General features: G+C 48.5%; 1 protein-coding gene across 1 annotated transcript in view; it reads right to left on the bottom strand.

The window, feature by feature from the left end:
* Positions 1–25,195, bottom strand: part of TIRAP (TIR domain containing adaptor protein) — a 47,681-nt gene that overhangs the window by 5,073 nt on the left and 17,413 nt on the right. Inside the window, 3 exon segments of the mRNA XM_088481826.1 lie at positions 477–1,066; positions 8,406–8,441; positions 13,823–14,004. Coding sequence (XP_088337952.1) covers positions 477–1,066; positions 8,406–8,441; positions 13,823–14,004 — 808 coding nt within the window.

The following is a 25,195-nucleotide window of genomic DNA, read 5'->3' as shown; positions in this document are numbered from 1 at the left end:
TGGAGGGTGGAGGTATTTTGACACTATCCCACTAGCTGCTTTTTGGTTGCGCATTTTAATTCTGTACACTTTTATATGCCCTTTCGTCACTCTTGGGGGCGTGCCTGGCACTTACGGACACGCCGGGCAGCCCCGAAGTGCTGCCGACAGGGAGAATAGATGCCGGGCGCCTATTCTCTGGTGGTGACCGGGTGACCGCACATTTCCCCACCCGCGGGACACTGTGACCCGCCGGTGAAGACGGCACCCGCAGGCTGTGAGAGCAGGGCGCTTTTTGCCCTCCTTCTGGAGGGCAGGGTGCTTTTTGCCCCCTAGAAGGAGGGCAGGGCGCCGCACCCCGCTAAAACAGCCTAACGGGAACGCTAGACTGTTGAGTGACAGGGGTTATTATTTAGTCCTCCTAAGTGTTCTGCTGTTATGGGGATATTACAGTGTACTTATTAATCTAAAATGGAAATAATCTGCTATTTACTTACATGTCAATATGGCGCTCTTAATCTTACTGAACACGCTCTTGTCACTAAGCGAGCCTCTAAAGGCGTACATATGCTTCATCTCCGATGGGTACTGTGAAAACGTCAGGCCCATCAGAACTGGAATAATCCGTCCTTCTCCGCACGGATCCTGGGTCAGGAATTGGTGCATCTGGTACTTGCACCAGCTGTCCGAGAGGAAGCGCGGAGTCAGCAGCATTACCCAGCAGTGGCTGCTCTCTGCCCCCCGGCACATCTCCGTGGAGAGGGGGAGGCCGGCTTCCATGTCCCGCAGGGGAAGGAAACATCGCAGCCCCTCCGGCTGCTCCTCCAGGTATGAAAGCATCTCTTTAGCGTAAAGGAGATCTGTTGCGCTTTCGCTGTGACAGATGTACACGTCGTACAGCTTCTGCCAGCGGGCGCTGTTCTCCGGCCACACGGGGAGGGGCTCAGCGGCTCTTGAATTCTCCGATTTCAGCTGGATCATCTGGGTGCTGCTCCCAGCGGTGGAGTCATTATTGTGGGACCCTGAGTTTATACGGCCGATGTTGGGGGAGTTGTGTTTGCTCTCCCTAGGGCCCATTCCCAGGAACCTACAACAAAAGAAAACAAAACAGTCCTGTTCATTAGTCGTTCTCTATAATGGAACACGACGGGCAGCTTTCTACTTTGTGGACACAATTTTGTTGCTGTGGAAAAAGGTACAGTGACTTTTTGCAGCAGCAGCCCAGTTTTTTTTGGACATACAGAAATGATTGCTGCCTGGTTCCTAAAGACACCTAGGGTATAATAAGTAATAACTCACCCCTTATTATGTGCATTAGAAATTGGCTCAGATTATGTGATCTGTGTAAAGCACCCAAGCCTACGATCTTGCATTACGCCCGCAGAAGCCCTTAAGAGAGTGTGGTGTAGGCTCCTTGGTGTAGGGTACACAGTTACCGGGAAAGACAGCTGCTAGGGGTTCTGTTCCTATACATCAGCTGGACGGGATTTTGGCCGTGTTTCTGGAAAAAGTCATATTAATGCTTGCAAGTAGGAACGGGGAACTATGGGGGGGTCTCCTTCATGCCTCAAGCTGACACTTTTAAATGTTACATTATTTCTGGATTATTTCATCAATGATTGAGTATGAATTTACATGTTGGTGAAATTGACGGATTTGCTGGTGAAATAATATTTCCAGTGATACTGAGCGCCCAATTCACCAAATAGATTATAATGGTTCAGTGATATTTATATTTTTTGTCAAATTTTTTTTTACGTTCATAACTGAAAGCGAGCTGCGAGTCCGGCTGTTCAAAACTGTAACACATGAAATGCAAATGCTGCGCTGATGTTACTTGAGATACATGAAGCAGAAGTTCTGATGCAGCCATGAATAAAATAATATATAATAATTTACCATGCAAAACGTGAATTTCGTGTGTCTTTGCATAAATTGGGAACACGTAACATCTCACTTCTTATTCAACGTAGTTATACAACTTATAAGTGAGAGCGTCCTACTTGCTTCTGGTGGTCCCACACCTACTTGGCACCCTGCAGGGAACCAGGCACAATGTTCTCCGATGGTGACCAGGGGTTAAATTTACTAAAACGCAGCTTATCAAAGCCACTGCTGATTGGCGACTTAACCTAATGGATTTAAAACAGCAACGGTAATAAATGCTAAATAAGCCTGGCTTAGCATTTGATACAGTTGCCGTTTTAAATCCATCGGTCAAAGCCAATGATCATCGGAGTCTTTATCGCGCATGGCGAGCCGGAGAAGGAGGAGCACAGCACACACTGAGCATAGGTTATTGCCATATATACGGAGGCACGGGTCTTGTAATCCGGTGATGTGGCGTCAAAGTAGGAGCTCTGTGTGCCGTATGCGTCAAACCCTTTGCCGGCCGGATAGACATGTATGATAGGCATAGATAGGTGAGAGGCATATATTGCCTGATGCCGAGCTGAATGCAAATTGAACGCAAAAACCAGTTCCGCATAGCGTGCACGGAAGTAAATGCGCGTGTTCACCGGTATACAGTTGTCTGGAACGTAGACGCATGTAATTTTACCGACGCCGGTCGCCGCTGCGGACAGCCGCGCGGGGGGTGGGGGGAGGGTTAGGTTTTGGGCTCCCGAGGGGGAATTAGGGTTAGGCACCCCCCCCGGGAGGTTAGGGTTAGGCTAGCGGGAGGGAGGGTTAGGCACCCCCCCTGGGGGACTTAGCTTTAGGCAGCGGGGAAGGGGGGGTTAGGTTTAGGCACTGGGGGGGAAGGTTAGGGTTAGGCTATGGGGGACTTAGGGTTAGGCGGCGGGAAAGGGGGGGTTAGGTTTAGGCACTTAGAGGGGGGATTAGGGTTAGGCACTGGGGGGGAAGGTTAGGGTTAGGCACCCTAAGGAGGGTTAGGGGGTTAGAATTAGGTTAGTATATACTTACCTTCGACAATCAGGATTTCCTCCTCTGCCGGCCTCCTGCTGTCGGGATTCCAAACGCCGGGCATGGATCCGGCGGTAAATTATACCGATTCCGGTTGGACAGATAATCTTTAGGCGTGTGGTCAGCTTTACTTGCTGCAATTTATATGCCCGGAAACAAACACATTTCTGCTTGTGCATAACATAACCCCTAATTCCGCCAACACCTCTGCATATGTTTCCTTAAAGCTGCATATTGTTACCATCGTTCAATTAATAATAATCACCGCCTTTATAAAACAATGTATGCCCTGTCATTAACACGGCGACGCCCACTCATTAAAGCTCTTTAACAAAACAAACAAAAAAAAGTGCCCGACACATTGCGACAAGCTGTAATTGGGCCTCTGTGAATAGTTAGTCCCATAGCAATTTGTACACAGAGATATATTAACAGCCGCATTCCTTCCTATGTGAACGCCTGGGGTGTGTAATTCCAGTATAAGGCCCACAAAGACTACAAATGCCTATTATACAGCTGCTTGTATCAGTCCTTTATTCTCACCGCTAGTGATGCTCTACATCAGTGGTGTCAAACTCGGGCCCTTCAGATTTTGTGGGACTACATATCCCAGCATGCCCTGCCACAGTTTTAGCATGCCCTAGTAGCAAACCTGTGGCACTGCAAGCTGGAATGTGTAGTTCCATTGCAGCTGGAGGGCCCGAGTTTGACACCACTGCCCTACATACTACAGCCGTGGCCAAAAGTTGTGAGAATGACACAAGTATTGGTTATCACAAGATTTACTGCTTCAGTGTTTTTACACCTTTATGTCAGATGTTACTATGGTATACTGAGGTAACATTACAGCATTATATAAGTGTCAGATGTTACTATGGTATACTGAGGTAACATTACAGCATTACATAAGTGTCAGAGATTACTATGGTATACTGAGATAACATTACAGCATTACATAAGTGTCAGATGTTACTATGGTATACTGAGATAACATTACAGCATTACATAAGTGTCAGATGTTACTATGGTATACTGAGGTAACATTACAGCATTACATAAGTGTCAGATGTTACTATGGTATACTGAGGTAACATTACATAAGTGTCAGATGTTACTATGGTATACTGAGGTAACATTGCAGCATTTCATAAGTGTCAGATGTTACTATGGTATACTGAGGTAACTTTACAGCATTACATAAGTGTCAGATGTTACTATGGTATACTGAGGTAACATTACAGCATTATATAAGTGTCAGATGTTACTATGGTATACTGAGGTAACATTACAGCATTATATAAGTGTCAGATGTTACTATGGTATACTGAGATAACATTACAGCATTACATAAGTGTCAGATGTTACTATGGTATACTGAGGTAACATTGCAGCATTTCATAAGTGTCAGATGTTACTATGGTATACTGAGGTAACATTACAGCATTACATAAGTGTCAGATGTTACTATGGTATACTGAGGTAACATTACAGCATTACATAAGTGTCAGATGTTACTATGGTATACTGAGGTAACATTACATCATTACATAAGTGTCAGATGTTACTATGGTATACTGAGGTAACATTACAGAATTACATAAGTGTCAGATGTTACTATGGTATACTGAAGTAACATTACAGCATTACATAAGTGTCAGAGGTTACTATGGTATACTGAAGTAACATTACAGCATTTCATACGTGTCAAAGGCTTTTATTGACCATTACATTAAGTTTATGCAGAGAGTGAATATTTGCAGTGTTGACCCTTCTTTTTCTAGACCTCTGCAATTCGCCCTGGCATGCTGTCACTCACCTTCTGGGCCACATACTGACTAATGGCCGCCCATTCTTGTCTAATCAATGCTTGGAGTTTGTCAGAATTTGTGGGGTTTTGTTTGTCCACCCGCCTCTTGAGGATTGACCACAAGTTCTCAATGGGATTAAGGTCTGGGGAGACTCCTGGCCATGGACCCAAAATATAAATGTTTTGTTCCCCGAGCCACTTATGATTATTATTACCTACTATCATTTATTTATATGGCGCCACAAGTGTTCCGCAGTGCCTTACACAGTACATGAACAAATAAGTAACCAGTGACTTACAATACAATACAAAGCAGGACATGGACATGTATAATAAACATTGCTATATTAGCGACCTTTACGCCCACATAAGCAGCCGAGTGTTGGTTGCCCTAGTGGGGATGTAAGAGATAAATTAAATTACAGTAGGAAGAAGCACAAGAGGGTAGAGGGTCCTGCTCGAAAGAGCTTACATTCTTTAAGGGAGGGGCAGACGAACAGGAAAGGCACAGATGGGGTAGGCGGGGAGGAAGGAAGATGTAGCAGCAAGTTAGGATGAGAGTTGGAAGGCTTTAGTTATCACTTTTGTCTTATGGCAAGGTGCTCCATCATGCTGGAAAAGGCATTAGTCGTCACCAAACTGTTTTTGGATGGTTGGGAGAAGTTGCCCTTGGAGGATGTTATGGTACCATTCTTTATTTATGGCTGTGTTCTTAGGCAAAATTGTGAGTGTTCCCACTCCCTTGGCTGAGAAGCAACCCCACACATGAATGGTCTCAGGATGCTTTACTAATATTGACTCTCTGTATAAACTTAATGTAATTGCCAATAAAAGCCTTTGACACTTGTGTAATGCTGTAATGTTACTTCAATATACCATAGTAACATGTGACACTTATGTAATGCTGTAATGTTACGTCAGTATACCATAGTAACATCTGACAAACAGGTCTAACAACACTGAAGCATCAAATCTTGTGAAAACCAATACTTGTGTCATTCTCACAACTTTTGGCCATGGCTGTATATTGCATAATGCGCTACTGTGGGAGATATTAGATGTTGTCTGTGCTGACAGGCGGTCACAATAAGACAGCCCATGTCTGCGGTGAGTGCAGGGCAGGTGATTACAAGGTGGGAGATATTAGATGTCTGTAATAGCAGGCGATCACAATAAGACAGCCCATGTCTGCGGTGAGTGCAGGACAGGTGATTACACGGTGGGAGATATTAGATGTTGTCTGTAATAGCAGGCGATCACAATAAGACAGCCCATGTCTGCGGTGAGTGCAGGGCAGGTGATTACACGGTGGGAGATATTAGATGTTGTCTGTAATAACAGGCGGTCACAATAAGACAGCCCATGTCTGCGGTGAGTGCAGGGCAGGTGGTTACACGGTGGGAGATATTAGATGTTGTCTGTAATAACAGGCGATCACAATAAGACAGCCCATGTCTGCGGTGAGTGCAGGACAGGTGATTACACGGTGGGAGATATTAGATGTTGTCTGTAATAGCAGGCGATCACAATGAGACAGCCCGTGTCTGCGGTGAGTGCAGGGCAGGTGATTACACGGTGGGAGATATTAGATGTTGTCTGTGCTGACAGGCGATCACAATAAGACAGCCCATGTCCGCGGTGCAGGTGATTACACGGTGGGAGATATTAGATGTTGTCTGTAATAGCAGGCGATCACAATGAGACAGCCCATGTCTGCGGTGAGTACAGGGCAGGTGATTACACGTGTCAGCGACAGCTGGCTGTGTTTTTGGAGGTGTAATATCTGGTTGAGGCGACTATAAGGGGTCTGTGTACTAATACTTGGCGAGAGATCAAAGTGGATGGTGATCAAGTACCAACCAATCAGCTCCAGTCACTTTACAGGGTGTGTTTGAAAAATGACAGCTAGGAGCTGATTGGTTGGTACTTTATCTCTCACCAAGGCTTAGTACATAGAAATGGAAATGGACATGGAAAAGTAATATATTATCTCTGTAACTCTTTGATGTAGAAAGCCCTAAAGCTGGGTACACATTTGCCGATGTGTACCCGGACGATATATCGGGCCGACGATATCGCATGCGACTGCGAGAGCGCAGACAGTCTGTACGCACTATACAATCCGCACGATTTGCAGTTCCGATCCGCATTGGAACGATAGATAGTTTAATGGATCGCATAGTGTATACCCAGCTTAAGATACGCACCGTAGAGGGGTCCCATACAGTCACAAAACAACGCGGCACAGAGCCGATAACACTTTTACTAAAATGTGCAGCGCAAATGAATATTTTTGTGGCACTACACCCATATTTATGGGGAACATGTGGGCTCACGGGCAGAGATGCAGGCTCCTACGGGCATACGAAAGGGAAGGGGTTGGAGTTAGTGACTCTGCGGGGCACTTCTCACCTCACTATACAGCCGTGGACTATTCAGATAACACAAAGGAAATCATACAACTAGCCAACCAACCTTGATATCTGCGCTCACACAGGAAGTGCACAGCTCTCACCTTCTGTCTCAGTACAGAACAGGAAATCTGATCTGGATATGTTACGCTCCACAGCATATTGCTGTAATTAGACTTTCTCATGCCCTAATCTACAGCTGCTAGCACGCCCTCTGTCCTACAGTACATGGCTTTAACCTTAAAGCACCCACCCCAAACATCAGCAATCAATTAGGGCAATTCCCCATTTTGCAGATGACTGTGTACAAATATCGGCAATGTATGGGGTTCACCGATCGCCGATTCCGAACATTAGGTGATCGGAATCGGTAAATCAGGTTGTCCAACATGTCGGATTTCACCAACCAATCGGGGCTGGAGATTGTTAGCGTTTGGTAATGATCAGCCGATTTGTGGGCCTTTCGCGATTGGCAGATCTGTGACTTGCTGAAACTGATCTGCACATCGCTGAAAGCTATCAGTAACGTATGGGGCGCAGATTGGTGGATGGGAGAATAATCAGGGGGGGGGGAGGGAAACGCAGAATCGGTGAATAATTTTTTTCTAAAAATATACCCTGACTCCAAGTTATGCAATAAAGCAGCCTACCACCAACTTGTAACCCACCAGCACCACTGTGAGCGTCTGTTCTCCGGCAGGAGGAGATGACAGAATTTTGAATTTGGCGCAACCACCACTACCCAGGTCAGGCAGACGGGAGCCACCCACCCATCCATGGGAGAACACGGAGCTGCGCCTTTGCAAATCTACAGCAGTTCATTTCTGCATAGTAATGCGAGTCTGTTAGCTTAGTGGTGAGACTGTCGAGGTCAAAACAGGTCAGCTTTGTGCGACTAGCGGGCGTATGGGGACAGCCTCCCTCAGAGATGATCCGTCTGTCCCTTGAAGCCTTTCAGATCATTTGTAATCACAGCGACACATGCTGGCACTATATAAATGATAATAAATCTTACTTCCTGCAAAAAGGAGAAGTTGTATTTGTGCAGACAGCCTGGAAGAGGACTGCAGACGGCCATCTGTGGGATGTTCCCCTACCGGCCAAACTTCTGGGAAACGCAGAAATATCTGGCGCAATGGGTAACTGCAGGGGCTGAACGCCTGCCTGTGTGACCATGTTATTCTGCTGCTTCAGGAATGCTTTGTATAACACATCTACTGGTCACGGTGCGGATTGTAACAGCGGTTGTGCTGCACCTGTTATAGTATAATAACCTCACTTACCAGACATCCCTCTTTTTCGGTGACCTTCTGATGGTGCTTCATATGGGAAGCGTCCTGTAAAGTGAAACAGACAGAAATGTACAATTGTTCTTAAGGTTCTTATCAGCTTCCACAAACAGAGAGGTCTGCTGACCAATGCACAGTTCTCTACCGCATAGCACAGATCACTTGTAAAACTTTCCACTATTAAACTAATGACCTCCTGTGTGTAGTCACTCGGGGCTGAGGAGTCAGAGAGCAAAGGTCCCAATGGTGAGAAGTGAACTGTACTGTACTTTACTAAAAGTAAAACCAGCACAAATGTTGTACAAGTGTGTTACACACATGTTACACTTACCACTACTTCTGGGGACTGTTCCCCAAATATAAATAAAATATATATATAATCAGATGTCCTGACTGATTGACTCATCAACACCCAGCCCAAACCCCTGGACCTAGAAACATGGAAATCGGGGAGAATATTTCTTCCATGACGTAGGTGCCCACTAAGAAGGGATTTTTCACAATTTTACTCCTAAGGGGATGAAAAGGGCTAAAATGTTTCCTCCCCCTGTGCAATGTCCTGCCTGACTGTCTCATCGTGGCTGCAGCACAGTTCAATATTCAAACACCAACTGTCACCCCAAGTGCTGCCAAACATCACTGGCAGTTGGTGTGACTCCCCTATTTGTATAGTGAGGGAAGGGAATGTGTTAGTACACAGGGAGGGGAATGTCATATGTGTTACTATGGGGTGAGGGAAAGGAATGTGTTACTACAGAGGTGAGGGAGGGAAAGGTGTTACTACAGAGGTGAGGGAGGGAAAGGTGTTACTACAGGTGCAAGGGAGGGATTGTATTTCTATACAGGTGAGGGAGAGAATGGTGTTACTACAGAGGTGAGGGAGTGGAATGTGTTACTACAGAGATAGAGGGAGGGGAATGTGCTAGTACACAGGTGAGGGAGGGGAATGTGTTACTACAGGTGCAAGGGAGGGATTGTATTTCTATACAGGTGAGGGAGGGGACCTTTGAATGTGTTCTAACATGGGTAAGGGTGGGAAAGGTGTTACTACAGAGGTGAGGGAGAGGAATGTGTTAGTACACAGGTGAGGGAGTGGAATGTGTTAGTACACAGGTGAGGGAAGGTAATGTCTTACTATAGCAGTGATGCATTATTATAGAGGTGAAGGATTAATGTGTTACTGGAGTGGTGAGATGGAAATGGAAACAGTAAGTATCTAAGGTAGGGGTGGGTAATAAGTGGCCCCCCAGCTGTTGTACAACTACACATCCCAGCATGCCCTGAACCAGTTTTGCTATATGGCCATGCTAAAACTGTTGCAAGGACTCATGGATTTGTAGTTCAACAACAGCTGGAGGGCCACTTACTGCCCACCTCTGATCTAAGGTCTACCCGGGTGAAACCGGGTACATCAGCTAGTACTAACATATTTGTACATGTTTTTGATTTGTTTCCTTATTGGGCTGAATTTACCACTTCACCAAAGAAACCCCTCCAACCAACCAACTTCTAGCTGTCTATTCAAAGACTGTGCTAGATAAATGGCAGTCAGAAGCTGATTGATAAAGTCGACAATTTATCCAAATCGACCATTCTCCAAGCCTAGCAGAGTCTACCTCTACCCCCCCCCTCAGACACACACACACCCATGAGCTGTGGCATGAGCCAGGGGTTCCCAGTTAGATTACTTCGGTGCCCCATACATGCAATGCCCGGGGGTCTTGTACTGTGAACGGGCAACATTAAAGGTTGGATGCATTTTGAGCCATGAACATACGTAAAATATGATGTTATGGCAAGATGGGGGTGTCAGGTCATAGAAAATAGGGGTTTAGCATGCTGGACACCTCTTCACGTCCAAACTGTGTTTAAAATTGCTTGTATTAGTGTACTTATGTGTTTCATTTATATCCATTGTACCAATCTTAAATGTCGCTATGTGAATCTCGCACACTGCTAAAATTGTATGCACCTTGAAATATGCCTTTTGGCTGTCGTGTTTATATGCAGGTAGCAAGCATCTCGCTGAGTCGCATCCTGCTTTAGCAGACATGCTGGAGCCACACAGGGCAAGATGCCTGCAAGTGAGCTGAGGACAGGGGGGAGCTCCACGTGCAACCACTGGTAAGTGGAAACAAAATCACAGTTGAAGGGGTGGGCTTAGGGGACTGGCCATCTGAAGCCACCCCATAATGGTATGTGAGATGTATTAAAAAGTCACAGAAAAGTCTCTCACTGATGCAGGGTTATTGATCTGTTTGGACTGGTCTCAGGGTGGAGAAGGTTTAGTTGCAAGTAGATTGAAATGTCGCCAAGTACTTTGCTACTGTTGATACCGCTGAGGTCAGTCGATATCACGTGAGCTCGGAACCCGGGATTGTGTAGTGACGTGGTGAGGTATAGCAGTGTGTCATTTATAGTGCGGGAAACCTCTTGGTATTTATTGGAAATATTATATATTTTTGTGTTCTGTATCTTAATAAAAGGGTGCACCTATAACCCACTATATGCCTAGGTAAATTATTTAACCCAGTGTCGACATACCAGTATTTATGAGTCAGGCGTACAAAGATGTATACTTAGAGGTCCATTTTGATAGTTTTAGGGGCATAATTGACAGTCCGGACCAATTCAACTAGGTCCTGCATCCTGCACGTAACGCTGATTTTTCCTCACAGCAATGATGCAGTTGCACGCACGAGGAAACCCAAAGATTCCAGTATTTTACGCAGAATCTATGGGTTACTGCACGTTACCCCAGGGTCAACCCCGTGCCTAATTGAACATGCCTTAGGGGCGGATTCAAATAACAGCGACAAGCGAGATGTTTTCACCTAATTCGCGTGTTTACAGGCAAAGTTTTTGCCTGCTTACATCAATGCTTTTTGCCCTACGCGATTGTAAAAGAGGTGAAAACGCATATGGGCGAATGCAGCAAATAGCGGAACCGGCAAAAAGGTCAGTTTTTTGGGGGGAAATCAGTCTGTACCCCCAATAAGGCCCAACTCACCCGGGGAAATCAGTATAGAAGAGTATTATTAGCCATAATAACTGTAATTAGGGATCTTATTTTGAGTCAAAGGGCTGTTTTATGCATATTTGCATAAGTGTGGAAAAATGATATTAAGCAATGTGTTACGAAATATAAATGCTGTAGTTAAATTGGGGGTACATATAAGTGGATACTAGTATATTTTGGGGTTTGTTAAGTGCAGAATAAATAAATGCTAAAAATACACCTGCTGCAGCCACCTGCAATCCTACAAACACCTGTCCCATCCATACAGCCCCCCAAACACCTGTCCCATCCATACAGCCCCCCAAACACCTGTCCCATCCATACAGCCCCCCAAATACCTGTCCCATCCATACAGCCCGCCAAATACCTGACCAATCCATACTGCCCCCCAAATACCTGACCAATCCATACAGCCCCCCAAACACCTGTCCCATCCATACAGCCCCCCAAATACCTGTCCCATCCATACAGCCCCCCAAATACCTGACCCATCCATACTGCCCCCCAAACACCTGTCCCATCCATACAGCCCCCCAAACACCTGTCCCATCCATACAGCCCCCCAAATACCTGTCCCATCCATACAGCCCTCCAAACACCTGTCCCATCCATACAGCCCCCCAAACACCTATCCCATCCATACAGCCCCCCAAATACCTGTCCCATCCATACAGCCCCCCAAATACCTGTCCCATCCATACAGCCCCCCAAATACCTGACCAATCCATACTGCCCCCCAAACACCTGTCCCATCCATACAGCCCCCCAAACACCTGTCCCATCCATACAGCCCCCCAAATACCTGTCCCATCCATACAGCCCCCCAAATACCTGACCCATCCATACAGCCCTCCAAACACCTGTCCCATCCATACAGCCCCCCAAATACCTGTCCCAGTACTTAAGCCCTATTTTCCAAAACTTTTTACCTTTTCACCCCTAAAATGACATGTATTTTTTGGGGTTATTAAAGATCATTTTTGCCTAATTAGTCATTTGGGGGGAGGGGGTGTGTCCAAAGAGTTTTGAATCAAATCCCCCCATTTTAACACCAAAATATGGATTTTGCCCTTCTTTTCTCCTGCCTTTGGGTGGAAAAACTTTTTATGCCTGTTTTTGTCTATGGAGTTTTCGCCTGAAATTGAATACGACGATACTTTGGAAACAGGCGAAAACCGCGCATCGGCGTAAACTTTTCGCTGGTCGCGGCTTTTCGCCTCTAATTGAATATGGGCCTTAGTAGCAAATGTAAAAGTCACATTACTCTACGTATTTGTACACAGTATAATGTGATGAAGGTTCATGTACATGAGACTCCTGACAGTGGCCCTGAATCAGGGCTGGACGTTTTTCTTTTCACTGGCCTCCAGGCTTCTCGCTAAGCTGTGGGTGACCACCCACAGCTTTAGCGGGCGGCCTGGCGACGGTCGCGATTATCGCGACCACTGGGCTTGCGACAAGACCCTTGTGGTAGGGTCTCGTCCACCGCAAGCTCCAATGAACTTCCTGCTCTAATAGAGCAGGAAGTTCACTACTGACGTCACTGGTGAGGTCAGTAGGGCCGCCCACAAACGGCAGGCGTTCCTTCAGGAATGCCTCTGTTTCTCCAGAGCCCCCCCCCTCGCATGCCTACAAAACGGGGCGAGCTGTCAATCACAATCGACAGCCGCCCCGTCTTGTAGTGAGTCCCGCAGCGAGTGAAAATTCACTCACTACGGGCTCGCGCAGTGCGCACGCCGCGTGTGCACACTGCCCAGCCATCGGCTCGCTTGTGAGCACTATGCGCTCGCGAGCGGGTCTGAATCAGGCCCAGTGTTATTAATAAATGTGAATGTCACATTTTAAAATAAAAAAGGATGATATACAAACACTCCCAAAATCCGTGATTTATCAATCCGATGGGGATCTCTTTTCCTGAAGGGGTCAGTTCGCAGTAAGCTGACATGCTGCGCGATTGTTGGAATTTAGAGTGACAGCTGTAGAACAACTCAATAAAACATGGGCACCCTAGCGATGGAAGACACATCTTCCGGGGCACACAGCCGCCTTGGGAGTACGACGGATTCATGTTTTGTAGTCAGTTGCAAATAAAGTTTTTTTTAGTTAAAAGGGAAACTTCAATAATATCCCACCCCACTATACACTGACGCACTGTACCCTGCCCCGACCAACATACCCCCTCCTTACTGCTGTACTCCGAACCCATCTCCATACCCGACACATACATACACAATAAGCCAGATGCATAGTGTAAGTTGAACGGGCTTATAGTTCCCTAAAGGAAGAAATAGTACTGAGCCGTATATATCTGGTATACCTCTAGTCATCACCATGATCAGTGTGCCCTATATTGCCTTGCTAGTCTGCATGGGCTGTCAGTACCAAACCTTACCTACGGGAGAAAGCCCCTCCACACCCCAGTTCTGTCTCTCCGGTCACAAGTGGAGATGCGGTCAGAATTAGCTGGGTTCTGCGTTCTCGTAGCCGTGTGACCGATTCGCTGTACATGTGCAAATTGACGCAACACAAACGACTGTAGGTACAACTCTGCCTCAACACCAATGTAGCAAGTGCCTGCAAGAGTTAAAAGATAGGTCAGTGACTTACAGATCCTGATCCAGCGCACGGAAACCCAGTCCTGTTTCTTCCTAGCCGTCTATGTGCCCAGTCCTGTCTCTGTACATCTGCCTGTGTGTCCAGTCCTGTCTCTGTACATCTGTCTGTGTGCCCAGTCCTGTCTCTGTACATCTGCCTGTGTGCCCAGTCCTGTCTCTGTACATCTGCCTGTGTAGCCAGTCCTGTCTCTGTACATCTGTCTGTGGGCCCAGTCCTGTCTCTGTACATCTGCCTGTGGGCCCAGTCCTGTCTCTGTACATCTGCCTGTGTGCCCAGTCCTGTCTCTGTACATCTGCCTGTGTGCCCAGTCCTGTCTCTGTACATCTGCCTGTGTGCCCAGTCCTGTCTCTGTACATCTGCCTGTGTGCCCAGTCCTGTCTCTGTACATCTGCCTGTGTGCCCAGTCCTGTCTCTGTACATCTGTCTGTGTGCCCAGTCCTGTCTCTGTACATCTGCCTGTGTGCCCAGTCCTGTCTCTGTACATCTGCCTGTGTGCCCAGTCCTGTCTCTGTACATCTGCCTGTGTGCCCAGTCCTGTCTCTGTACATCTGCCTGTGTGCCCAGTCCTGTCTCTGTACATCTGCCTGTGTAGCCAGTCCTGTCTCTGTACATCTGTCTGTGGGCCCAGTCCTGTCTCTGTACATCTGCCTGTGGGCCCAGTCCTGTCTCTGTACATCTGCCTGTGTGCCCAGTCCTGTCTCTGTACATCTGCCTGTGTGCCCAGTCCTGTCTCTGTACATCTGCCTGTGTGCCCAGTCCTGTCTCTGTACATCTGCCTGTGTGCCCAGTCCTGTCTCTGTACATCTGTCTGTGTGCCCAGTCCTGTCTCTGTACATCTGCCTGTGTGCCCAGTCCTGTCTCTGTACATCTGTCTGTGTAGCCAGTCCTGTCTCTGTACATCTGCCTGTGTGCCCAGTCCTGTCTCTGTACATCTGCCTGTGTGCCCAGTCCTGTCTCTGTACATCTGCCTGTGTAGCCAGTCCTGTCTCTGTACATCTGCCTGTGGGCCCAGTCCTGTCTCTGTACATCTGCCTGTGGGCCCAGTCCTGTCTCTGTACATCTGCCTGTGGGCCCAGTCCTGTCTCTGTACATCTGCCTGTGGGCCCAGTCCTGTCTCTGTACATCTGCCTGTGTGCCCAGTCCTGTCTCTGTACATCTGCCTGTGTGCCCAGTCCTGTCTCTGTACATCTGTCTGTGTGCCCAGTCCTGTCTCTGTACATCTGTCTGTGTGCCCAGTCCTGTCTCTGTACATCTGTCTGTGTGCCCAGTCCTGTCTCTGTACATCTGTCTGTGTGCCCAGTCCTGTCTCTGTACATCTGTCTGTGTGCCCAGTCCTGTCTCTGTACATCTGCCTGTGTGCCCAGTCCTGTCTCTGTACATCTGTCTGTGTGCCCAGTCCTGTCTCTGTACATCTGTCTGTGTGCCCAGTCCTGTCTCTGTACATCTGTCTGTGTGCCCAGTCCTGTCTCTGTACATCTGCCTGTGTGCTCAGTCCTGTCTCTGTACATCTGCCTGTGTGCCCAGTCCTGTCTCTGTACATCTGCCTGTGTGCTCAGTCCTGTCTCTGTGTATCTGCCTGTGTGCTCAGTCCTGTCTCTGTGTATCTGTCTGTGGGCCCAGTCCTGTCTCTGTACATCTGCCTGTGTGCTCAGTCCTGTCTCTGTACATCTGCCTGTGTGGCCAGTCCTATGCCCAGTCCTGTCTCTGTACATCTGTCTGTGTGCCCAGTCCTGTCTCTGTACATCTGTCTGTGTGCCCAGTCCTGTCTCTGTACATCTGCCTGTGTGCTCAGTCCTGTCTCTGTACATCTGCCTGTGTGCCCAGTCCTGTCTCTGTACATCTGTCTGTGTGCCCAGTCCTGTCTCTGTACATCTGTCTGTGTGCCCAGTCCTGTCTCTGTACATCTGTCTGTGTGCCCAGTCCTGTCTCTGTACATCTGCCTGTGTGCTCAGTCCTGTCTCTGTACATCTGCCTGTGTGCTCAGTCCTGTCTCTGTACATCTGCCTGTGTGCCCAGTCCTGTCTCTGTACATCTGTCTGTGTGCTCAGTCCTGTCTCTGTACATCTGTCTGTGTGCCCAGTCCTGTCTCTGTACATCTGTCTGTGTGCTCAGTCCTGTCTCTGTACATCTGCCTGTGTGCTCAGTCCTGTCTCTGTACATCTGCCTGTGTGCTCAGTCCTGTCTCTGTACATCTGCCTGTGTGCCCAGTCCTGTCTCTGTACATCTGCCTGTGTGCCCAGTCCTGTCTCTGTACATCTGCCTGTGTGCTCAGTCCTGTCTCTGTACATCTGCCTGTGTGCCCAGTCCTGTCTCTGTACATCTGTCTGTGTGCCCAGTCCTGTCTCTGTACATCTGCCTGTGTGCTCAGTCCTGTCTCTGTACATCTGCCTGTGTGCCCAGTCCTGTCTCTGTACATCTGTCTGTGTGCCCAGTCCTGTCTCTGTACATCTGTCTGTGTGCCCAGTCCTGTCTCTGTACATCTGCCTGTGTGCTCAGTCCTGTCTCTGTACATCTGCCTGTGTGCTCAGTCCTGTCTCTGTACATCTGCCTGTGTGCCCAGTCCTGTCTCTGTACATCTGTCTGTGTGCTCAGTCCTGTCTCTGTACATCTGTCTGTGTGCCCAGTCCTGTCTCTGTACATCTGTCTGTGTGCTCAGTCCTGTCTCTGTACATCTGCCTGTGTGCTCAGTCCTGTCTCTGTACATCTGCCTGTGTGCTCAGTCCTGTCTCTGTACATCTGCCTGTGTGCTCAGTCCTGTCTCTGTACATCTGCCTGTGTGCCCAGTCCTGTCTCTGTACATCTGCCTGTGTGCCCAGTCCTGTCTCTGTACATCTGCCTGTGTGCTCAGTCCTGTCTCTGTACATCTGCCTGTGTGCCCAGTCCTGTCTCTGTACATCTGTCTGTGTGCCCAGTCCTGTCTCTGTACATCTGCCTGTGTGCTCAGTCCTGTCTCTGTACATCTGCCTGTGTGCTCAGTCCTGTCTCTGTACATCTGCCTGTGTGCCCAGTCCTGTCTCTGTACATCTGTCTGTGTGCTCAGTCCTGTCTCTGTACATCTGTCTGTGTGCCCAGTCCTGTCTCTGTACATCTGTCTGTGTGCTCAGTCCTGTCTCTGTACATCTGCCTGTGTGCTCAGTCCTGTCTCTGTACATCTGCCTGTGTGCTCAGTCCTGTCTCTGTACATCTGCCTGTGTGCCCAGTCCTGTCTCTGTACATCTGCCTGTGTGCCCAGTCCTGTCTCTGTACATCTGCCTGTGTGCTCAGTCCTGTCTCTGTACATCTGCCTGTGTGCCCAGTCCTGTCTCTGTACATCTGTCTGTGTGCCCAGTCCTGTCTCTGTACATCTGCCTGTGTGCTCAGTCCTGTCTCTGTACATCTGCCTGTGTGCCCAGTCCTATGCCCAGTCCTGTCTCTGTACATCTGTCTGTGTGCTCAGTCCTGTCTCTGTACATCTGCCTGTGTGCTCAGTCCTGTCTCTGTACATCTGCCTGTGTGCTCAGTCCTGTCTCTGTACATCTGCCTGTGTGCCCAGTCCTGTCTCTGTACATCTGCCTGTGTGCCCAGTCCTGTCTCTGTACATCTGTCTGTGTAGCCAGTCCTGTCTCTGTACATCTGCCTGTGTGCCCAGTCCTGTCTCTGTACATCTGTCTGTGTGCCCAGTCCTGTCTCTGTACATCTGCCTGTGTGCTCAGTCCTGTCTCTGTACATCTGCCTGTGTGCCCAGTCCTGTCTCTGTACATCTGCCTGTGTGCCCAGTCCTGTCTCTGTGTATCTGTCTGTGTAGCTGTCCTGTGCTAGGTCCTCTCTCTGTACATCTGCCTGTGTGGCCAGTCCTATGCCCAGTCCTGTCTCTGTACATCTGTCTGTGTGGCCAGTCCTATCTCTGTGTGTCTGTCTGTGTGGCAAGTCCTGTGCCCGGTCCTCTCTCTGTGTGCCCAGTCCTGTCTCTGTACATCTGCCTGTGTGCCCAGTCCTGTCTCTGTACATCTGCCTGTGTGCTCAGTCCTGTCTCTGTACATCTGCCTGTGTGCCCAGTCCTGTCTCTGTACATCTGCCTGTGTGCCCAGTCCTGTCTCTGTGTATCTGTCTGTGTAGCTGTCCTGTGCTAGGTCCTCTCTCTGTACATCTGCCTGTGTGGCCAGTCCTATGCCCAGTCCTGTCTCTGTACATCTGTCTGTGTGGCCAGTCCTATCTCTGTGTGTCTGTCTGTGTGGCAAGTCCTGTGCCCGGTCCTCTCTCTGTGTGCCCAGTCCTGTCTCTGTACATCTGCCTGTGTGCCCAGTCCTGTCTCTGTACATCTGCCTGTGTGCCCAGTCCTCTCTCTGTACATCTGTCTGTGTGGCCAGTCCTGTGCCCGGTCCTCTCTCTGTGTATCTGTCTGTGTGCCCAGTCCTGTATGCCTAGTACCCAGTCCTGCCCTCACCAAGCTGCTGGCACACAGCAGGCTGAGCGGTTGCATGATGTAACTGCAGCCCGGAGTGTCCTTACCCGGTCCCCGGTGGCTGCTGCGTCTCTGCCTCCGCTGTCTATGGCACAGAGGGCACTGTGACTTCCATTCACACGCTGGTGGCAGATTAGTACCTATAATACCTATGTCCTGTGCCCTCATCACCGACTGCGGCATCACTCCGCCCGCCGACAGGAGGAACTAAGGCCGCAGGCCCGCAGCCGCCAGGGGGTGTTACCAGAAGGATACAGACAGAGCCGCCCATCAGCATCATCATCAACAACAAGTCACTTTCACTTTACTAGCCTGAGCCTCACTACTAGTACTCCTTCCCTCCCACTCCTGTCCACACACTCCCCAGCCAGTGTCCTCCCAGTGTTCCCAGTCTCACCCAGCCAGTGTCCCAGTGTTCCCAGTCTCACCCAGCCAGTGTCCCAGTGTTCCCAGTCTCACCCAGCCAGTGTCCCAGTGTTCCCAGTCTCACCCAGCCAGTAACCCAGTGTTCCCAGTCTCACCCAGCCAGTGTCCCAGTCTCACCCAGCCAGTGTCCCAGTATTCTCAGTATCACCCAGCCAGTGTCCCAGTGTTCCCAGTCTCACCCAGCCAGTGACCCAGTGTTCCCAGTCTCACCCAGCCAGTGTCCCAGTGTTCCCAGTCTCACCCAGCCAGTAACCCAGTGTTCCCAGTCTCACCCAGCCAGTGTCCCAGTCTTACCCAGCCAGTGTCCCAGTATTCTCAGTATCACCCAGCCAGTGTCCTCCCAGTGTTTCCGATCTCAGATACCCAGCCAGTAACCCAGTGTTCCCAGCCAGTGTCCCAGTCTCACCCAGCCAGTGTCCCAGTATTCTCAGTCTCACCCAGCCAATGACCCAGTGTTCCCAGTCTCACCCAGCCAGTGACCCAGTGTTCCCAGTCTCACCCAGCCAGTGTCCCAGTGTTCCCAGTCTCACCCAGCCAGTAACCCAGTGTTCCCAGTCTCACCCAGCCAGTGTCCCAGTCTCACCCAGCCAGTGTCCCAGTATTCTCAGTATCACCCAGCCAGTGTCCTCCCAGTGTTTCCGATCTCAGATACCCAGCCAGTAACCCAGTGTTCCCAGCCAGTGTCCCAGTCTCACCCAGCCAGTGTCCCAGTATTCTCAGTCTCACCCAGCCAGTGTCCCAGTATTTTCAGTCTCACCCAGCCAATGACCCAGTGTTCCCAGTCTCACCCAGCCAGTGTCCCAGTATTCCCAGTCTGTCTCACCCAGCCAGTGTACCAGTATTCCCAGTCTCACCCAGCCAGTGTCCCAGTCTCACCCAGCCAGTGTCCCAGTATTCTCAGTCTCACCCAGCCAATGACCCAGTGTTCCCAGTCTCACCCAGCCAGTGTCCCAGTATTCCCAGTCTGTCTCACCCAGCCAGTGTACCAGTATTCTCAGTATCACCCAGCCAGTGACCCAGTGTTCCCAGTCTCACCCCAGCCAGTGTCCCAGTATTCCCAGTCTCACCCAGCCAGTGTCCCAGTATTCCCAGTCTCACCCAGCCAGTATTCCCAGTCTCACCCAGCCAGTGTCCTCCCAGTGTTTCCAATCTCAGATACCCATCCAGTGACCCAGTGTTTCCATCCTGAGGTACTCAGCCACTGTCCCTGACCCACTATTTCCAGCTTCAGCTACCCAGCCAATTTATTTATTTATTAACAGTTACTTATAAAGCGCAGCATATTCCGTTGCGCTTTACAATTGGAAACATTAATAGAACAATACTGGGTAATTACAGACAGATATATAGGTAGGAAGGCCCTGCTTGTAAGCTTACAATCTATAGGGAAGAAGGCACTGATACACAAGGATAGTTGCTATATATTGCAATTTGGTCCAATCAGACTGCAGAGTTTCTTGGTGGGCTGCATGATCCAGTCACACAGGAATGTCGGCCAAATATCAGGAGGATGTGAAGGAAAGACAATGTGTGAGGTTAAGTGTGGACTGTGAAAGGGGATGTAATTAGACATGGAAGCTATGAAGGTTATGTGGGCGGTTCTGGAATCTGATAAGCTTGCCTGAAGTGGTGAGTTTTCAGGGAACGCTTGAAGGATTGTAGACTAGAGGAAAGTCTTATTGTGCGTGGTAAGGCATTCCATAGAATGGGTGCAGCTCGAAGAAAGTCCTGTAACAGTAGAAAATCGGCAACCAATGGAGGGACTGACAGAGCGGGGCAGCAGACGATGAACGTTTGGCAAGGAAGATAAGCCTCGCAGCTGCATTCATAATGGATTGTAATGGCGACAGCCTGTTTTTGGGAAGACCAGTAAGGAGACTATTGCAATAGTCAATGCGAGAAATATTGAGTGCATGGATTAGAGTTTTTGCAGTGTCTTGTGTGAGATATGGTCGTATTTTGGATATGTTTTTTAGATGTATGTAACATGATTTTGAGACAGATTGCATGTGGGAACACCGGACAGTTCAGAGTCAAGTATGACACCTAGGCAGCGAGCTTTTGGGGCAGGGTGGATTGTCGAGCTATCGACAGTGATCGAGAGGTTGGTAACCGTTATTGGCCGGTGGAAATATAATTAATTCTGTTTTAGAAATATTAAGTTTCAGGTGGCGAGATGACATCCAAGATGAAATGGCAAAAAGACATTCAGTGACACAGACCAATACAGATGGTGATACATCTGGGGAGGATAGGTAGATTTCAGTATCATCCCCAGGCAGATGGTACTGAAATCCAAAGGAGCGGATTAGTTTGCCAAGAGAGGTGGTATAGATTGAGAATAGCAGAGGACCTAAGACAGAGCCTGGCGGTACTCCAACTGATAGAGGTAGCGAAGAGGAGGCAGAATAAAAAAAATGAACAGTAATAGAGCAATCAGATAGGTAGGAAGAGAACCAAGAAAGAGCTTTGTCTTTAAGACCTAGGGATTGTAGTGTTTGTATGAGAAGAGAGTGGTTAACAGTGTCAATAGCAGCAGAGAGATCTAGAAGAATTAGGAGGGAGTATTGGCCTTTAGCCTTGGCAGTGACCAGATCATTTACCACCTTAGTCAGTGCTGTCTCTGTGGAGTGTTGGGAACGAAAGCCGGACTGAAGTGGGTCCAAAAAGTTGTGTGAGTTAAGAAAGTGTGTGAGGCAGGTGTAGACAAGTCTCTCCAGTGGCTTGGAGGGGCATGGGAGATAGGATGGTAATTTGAGAGAGTGTTAGGGTCAAAATTTTATTTTTTTCAGAATGGGAGTAATCACTGCATGTTTGAACAGTGATGGAAAGATACCAGTAGAGAGAGAGAGAGATTACAGATTTAAGTTAGGGTTGGGATGGGCACTGGAGACAGAGCTTTACTGATTTGTGAGGGTATAGGATCTAGAGGAGAGGTAATAGAGTAGGAGGATGAGAAAAGTGTAGATACTTCATCTTCATTTGTGGGGTCAAATGAAGAGAATGTGCCAGAGGGTTCAGGTAGGGAATTGAGCAGGTCACTAGCTGAGGAAGAGCATACCATTTCATTTTGGATCTTATCCATCTTGTCCTTGAAATAGGAAGCAAGATCATGCGCACTGATAGTAGCAGGTTGGTTGGGTGAGGGATGGTGTAAGAAACAGTTTAAATTTATTAAAAAGTTGCTTGGGGTTAGAGGCTTGAGCAGAGATTAGAAATTGGAAATATGTTTGTTTGGCAATGTCCAGAGCAGTACAATAAGAGTTGTAGATAGTCTTATATGTGAGGAAGTCACTTGGAGTACGAGACTTTCGCCACTCACATTCTACTTTACATGAGAGTTGTTGTAGATGCCTTGTTAAGTAAGAATGCCACGGTTGACGTCTAAGTCTACGTGGAGTATGATGGATAGCTGGAGGGACTTCATCGAGGGCTTTTACTGGAATCTGGTTTAGGTGTGATACAGAAGTCTCAGGAGAAGTGAATGTAGAAGCTGGTGAGAGTCGTTGTTGTAGAAAGTTAGATAGTTGTTGAAAGTTAATAGCATTAATATTTCTGTGGGTTTTAGGAGGTTTGGTTGATTTCAATTACATTGAGGATGATGTAATGGAGGAGAGTGTGCAGGTAATAAGGTTGTGATCTGAGAGAGGGAAAGGAGCATTAGCGAAATCAGAATCCGAGCATTGGGCCTGATTCAGACCCGCTCGCAAGCACACAGCGCTCGCAAGCAGGTCGATGGTCCCCCCACTGCTCATGCGCCGCCTCCAGCATGCGCATGCGCGAGCCCCAACGAGCGACTGAGCTTCAGCCGCTGCGGGACTCGCAACAAGACGGGGCGGCTGTCGATGTTGATTAACAGCTCGCACCGTTTTGTAGGCGGGTAGGAGGGGTGGCTGCACAAACACAGGCGTTCTCTTAGGAACGCCTGGTGTTTGTGGGCGGCCCTACTGATATCACTCGTGATGTCAATAGTGGACTTCCTGCTCTATTAGAGCAGGAAGTACACTTGGGCTTGCGGGAGCCGAGACCCTACCACAGGGTCTAGTCGCAAGCCCGATGGTCGCGATAATTGCAACGGACTCCAGGCCGCTCACACAAGCTGTGGGTGGTTACCCACAGCTTAGCGAGCGACCTGGAGAAAAAAAAACACACACCCTGATTCACAGCGAGCGGCTCTGAATCAGGCCCTCAGTATGGTGAATACAAGATCAAGGCAGTGGCCCTCCTGATGGGTGGAGGAGTCAGTCCATTGGGAGAGGCCAAGAGAGGAGGTTAAAGAGAGTAGTTTGGAGGCATGAGGAGATTGTGGACTGTCAGTGGGGATATTGAAATCACCCATAATGATGGTGGAGATGTCTGAGGATAGGAAGTGAGGGAGCCAGGCAGAAAAATGTTCCAGAAATTGTTGGGGTGGCCCAGGTGGGCGATAGCAGCAACACGCAGTGAGAAAGGGGTGAAAGTCCTGATAGAAAGTACTTCAAATGATGTAAATGTGAGTGAAGGTACCTGTGGGAGAACTGTGTATGTGTAAGATTGGGAGAGTAATATTCCTACCCCACCTTCTTTACAATTACCAGGCCTGGAGGTGTGTGAGAAGTGTAGGCCACCGTGTGAGAGCGCTGCAGGGGAGGAAGTGTCTAATTGTGTGAGCCATGTTTCTGTTATTGCCAGAAGGTTGAGGTTGGTTGAAATAAAGAGGTAGTGGATGGATGTTTGCTTATTGCAGACAGAGCGTGCATTCCATAAGGCACATTTTAGTGACTTGGAGGGTGAAGGGAGGCACGCAATGTTTATGAGGTTAGCTGGATTTATAGCTCGCTGTGGGTGTGGCATGTGGGTCGGGCCTGGATTAGGTGATATGTCACCAGCTAATAGAAGCAGCAGGAGAGAGATGTAAATATATTTGTGGGATTTGTATGATAGATTTGTATTGCGACAGGTTGTGAATGTTATTGTCAGTGTGTATAGATAAGTTAAAAGCTCATGTGTGTTTCTAAGAGGAGAGTAGATTAATGAGGCAGCATGTAGTAGCCTTAAATATGAATCCATGGAGTGAGAGAATAGACTTAAGGGGGGCATCCACTACACGATTTTAGCAGGTGATTGAACGATAACGACGTCGTTATCGTTCAATCGTTTATAAATCGTGCAGTGTTTGGTCGTTAACGATCAACGATGCGCGCTCCCGCTGGTCGTTTGATCGTCTCGTCAGTCGACCGAACATGCAGGTCAATTTCACGTGATCTATTAAAGATCGTTTGCAAATCGTACTGACTGAAAGATAAAATTTCAAGGGAAAATCGTTTGGAGATTGGACAGGGAGTAGATCGTCTAGTGGATACCCCCCTTTAGGTTTAGGCTGCAGGGAAGGAGGGGTTAGGTTTAGGCACTTACAGGGGGAGAGGTTAGGGTTAGGCACTTGGGGGGGGTTTAGGGTTAGGCACCCCTAAGGGAGGGTTGGGGGTGGCCTGGAGGTGCTGTGAATGAAAGAAGAGGAAGCTACAAGTGAGAATGATGATAAACAGAAAAGTGACAGGCCCAAACAGCGCCCCCTGCCTGAAGTGCCCTGTTTACGGCCTTGTCTGCCAGGGTCCCAGTATTCCCAGTCTCTGGTACCCTGCCAGTATTTTACCCTCCAACATGACCCGTTCCACCAGGTACACAATGCTCTGCTCCTGGACTCCCCACCTAATGTATAATTGTAGTCACCTGTGTTGAACTAGTTATTTGATGAGACGGGTGTTTCAACACAGGTGGCTGCAATCATACGTTAGGTGGGAACTGGAAGTCCAGGAGCAGAGCATTGTGTACCTGGTATAATGGGTCATGTTGGGGGGTCTGTAGTATTTCCAGCTTCAGGTAGCCAGCCAGTGTCCCAGTATACCCAATCGCAGGTATACAGCCAGTGTCCCAGTATTCCCAATCGCAGGTATACAGCCAGTGTCCCAGAATTCCCAATCGTATGTATACAGCCAGTGTTCCAGTATTCCCAATTGCAGGTATACAGCCAGTGTCCCGGTATTGCCAATCGCAGGTATACAGCCAGTTCCCATATACCCAGTGTCAGGTATCAAGCCATTGTCCCAGTATTCCCAATCGCAGGTATAAAGCCAGTGTCCCCATATTCCCAATCGCAGGTATAAAGCCAGTGTCCCAGTATTCCCAATCGCAGGTATCCAGCCAGTGTCCCAGTATTCCCAATCGCAGGTATACAGCCAGTGTCCCAGTATTCCCAATCGCAGGTATCCAGCCAGTGTCCCAGTATTCCCAATCGCAGGTATA

This window comes from Taudactylus pleione, unplaced genomic scaffold (genome assembly GCF_031769625.1).
Source record: "Taudactylus pleione unplaced genomic scaffold, aTauple2 ptg000278l, whole genome shotgun sequence".
In the NCBI taxonomy this organism is placed as follows: domain Eukaryota; kingdom Metazoa; phylum Chordata; class Amphibia; order Anura; family Myobatrachidae; genus Taudactylus; species Taudactylus pleione.
This window is presented reverse-complemented; position numbering and strand designations above follow the sequence as displayed.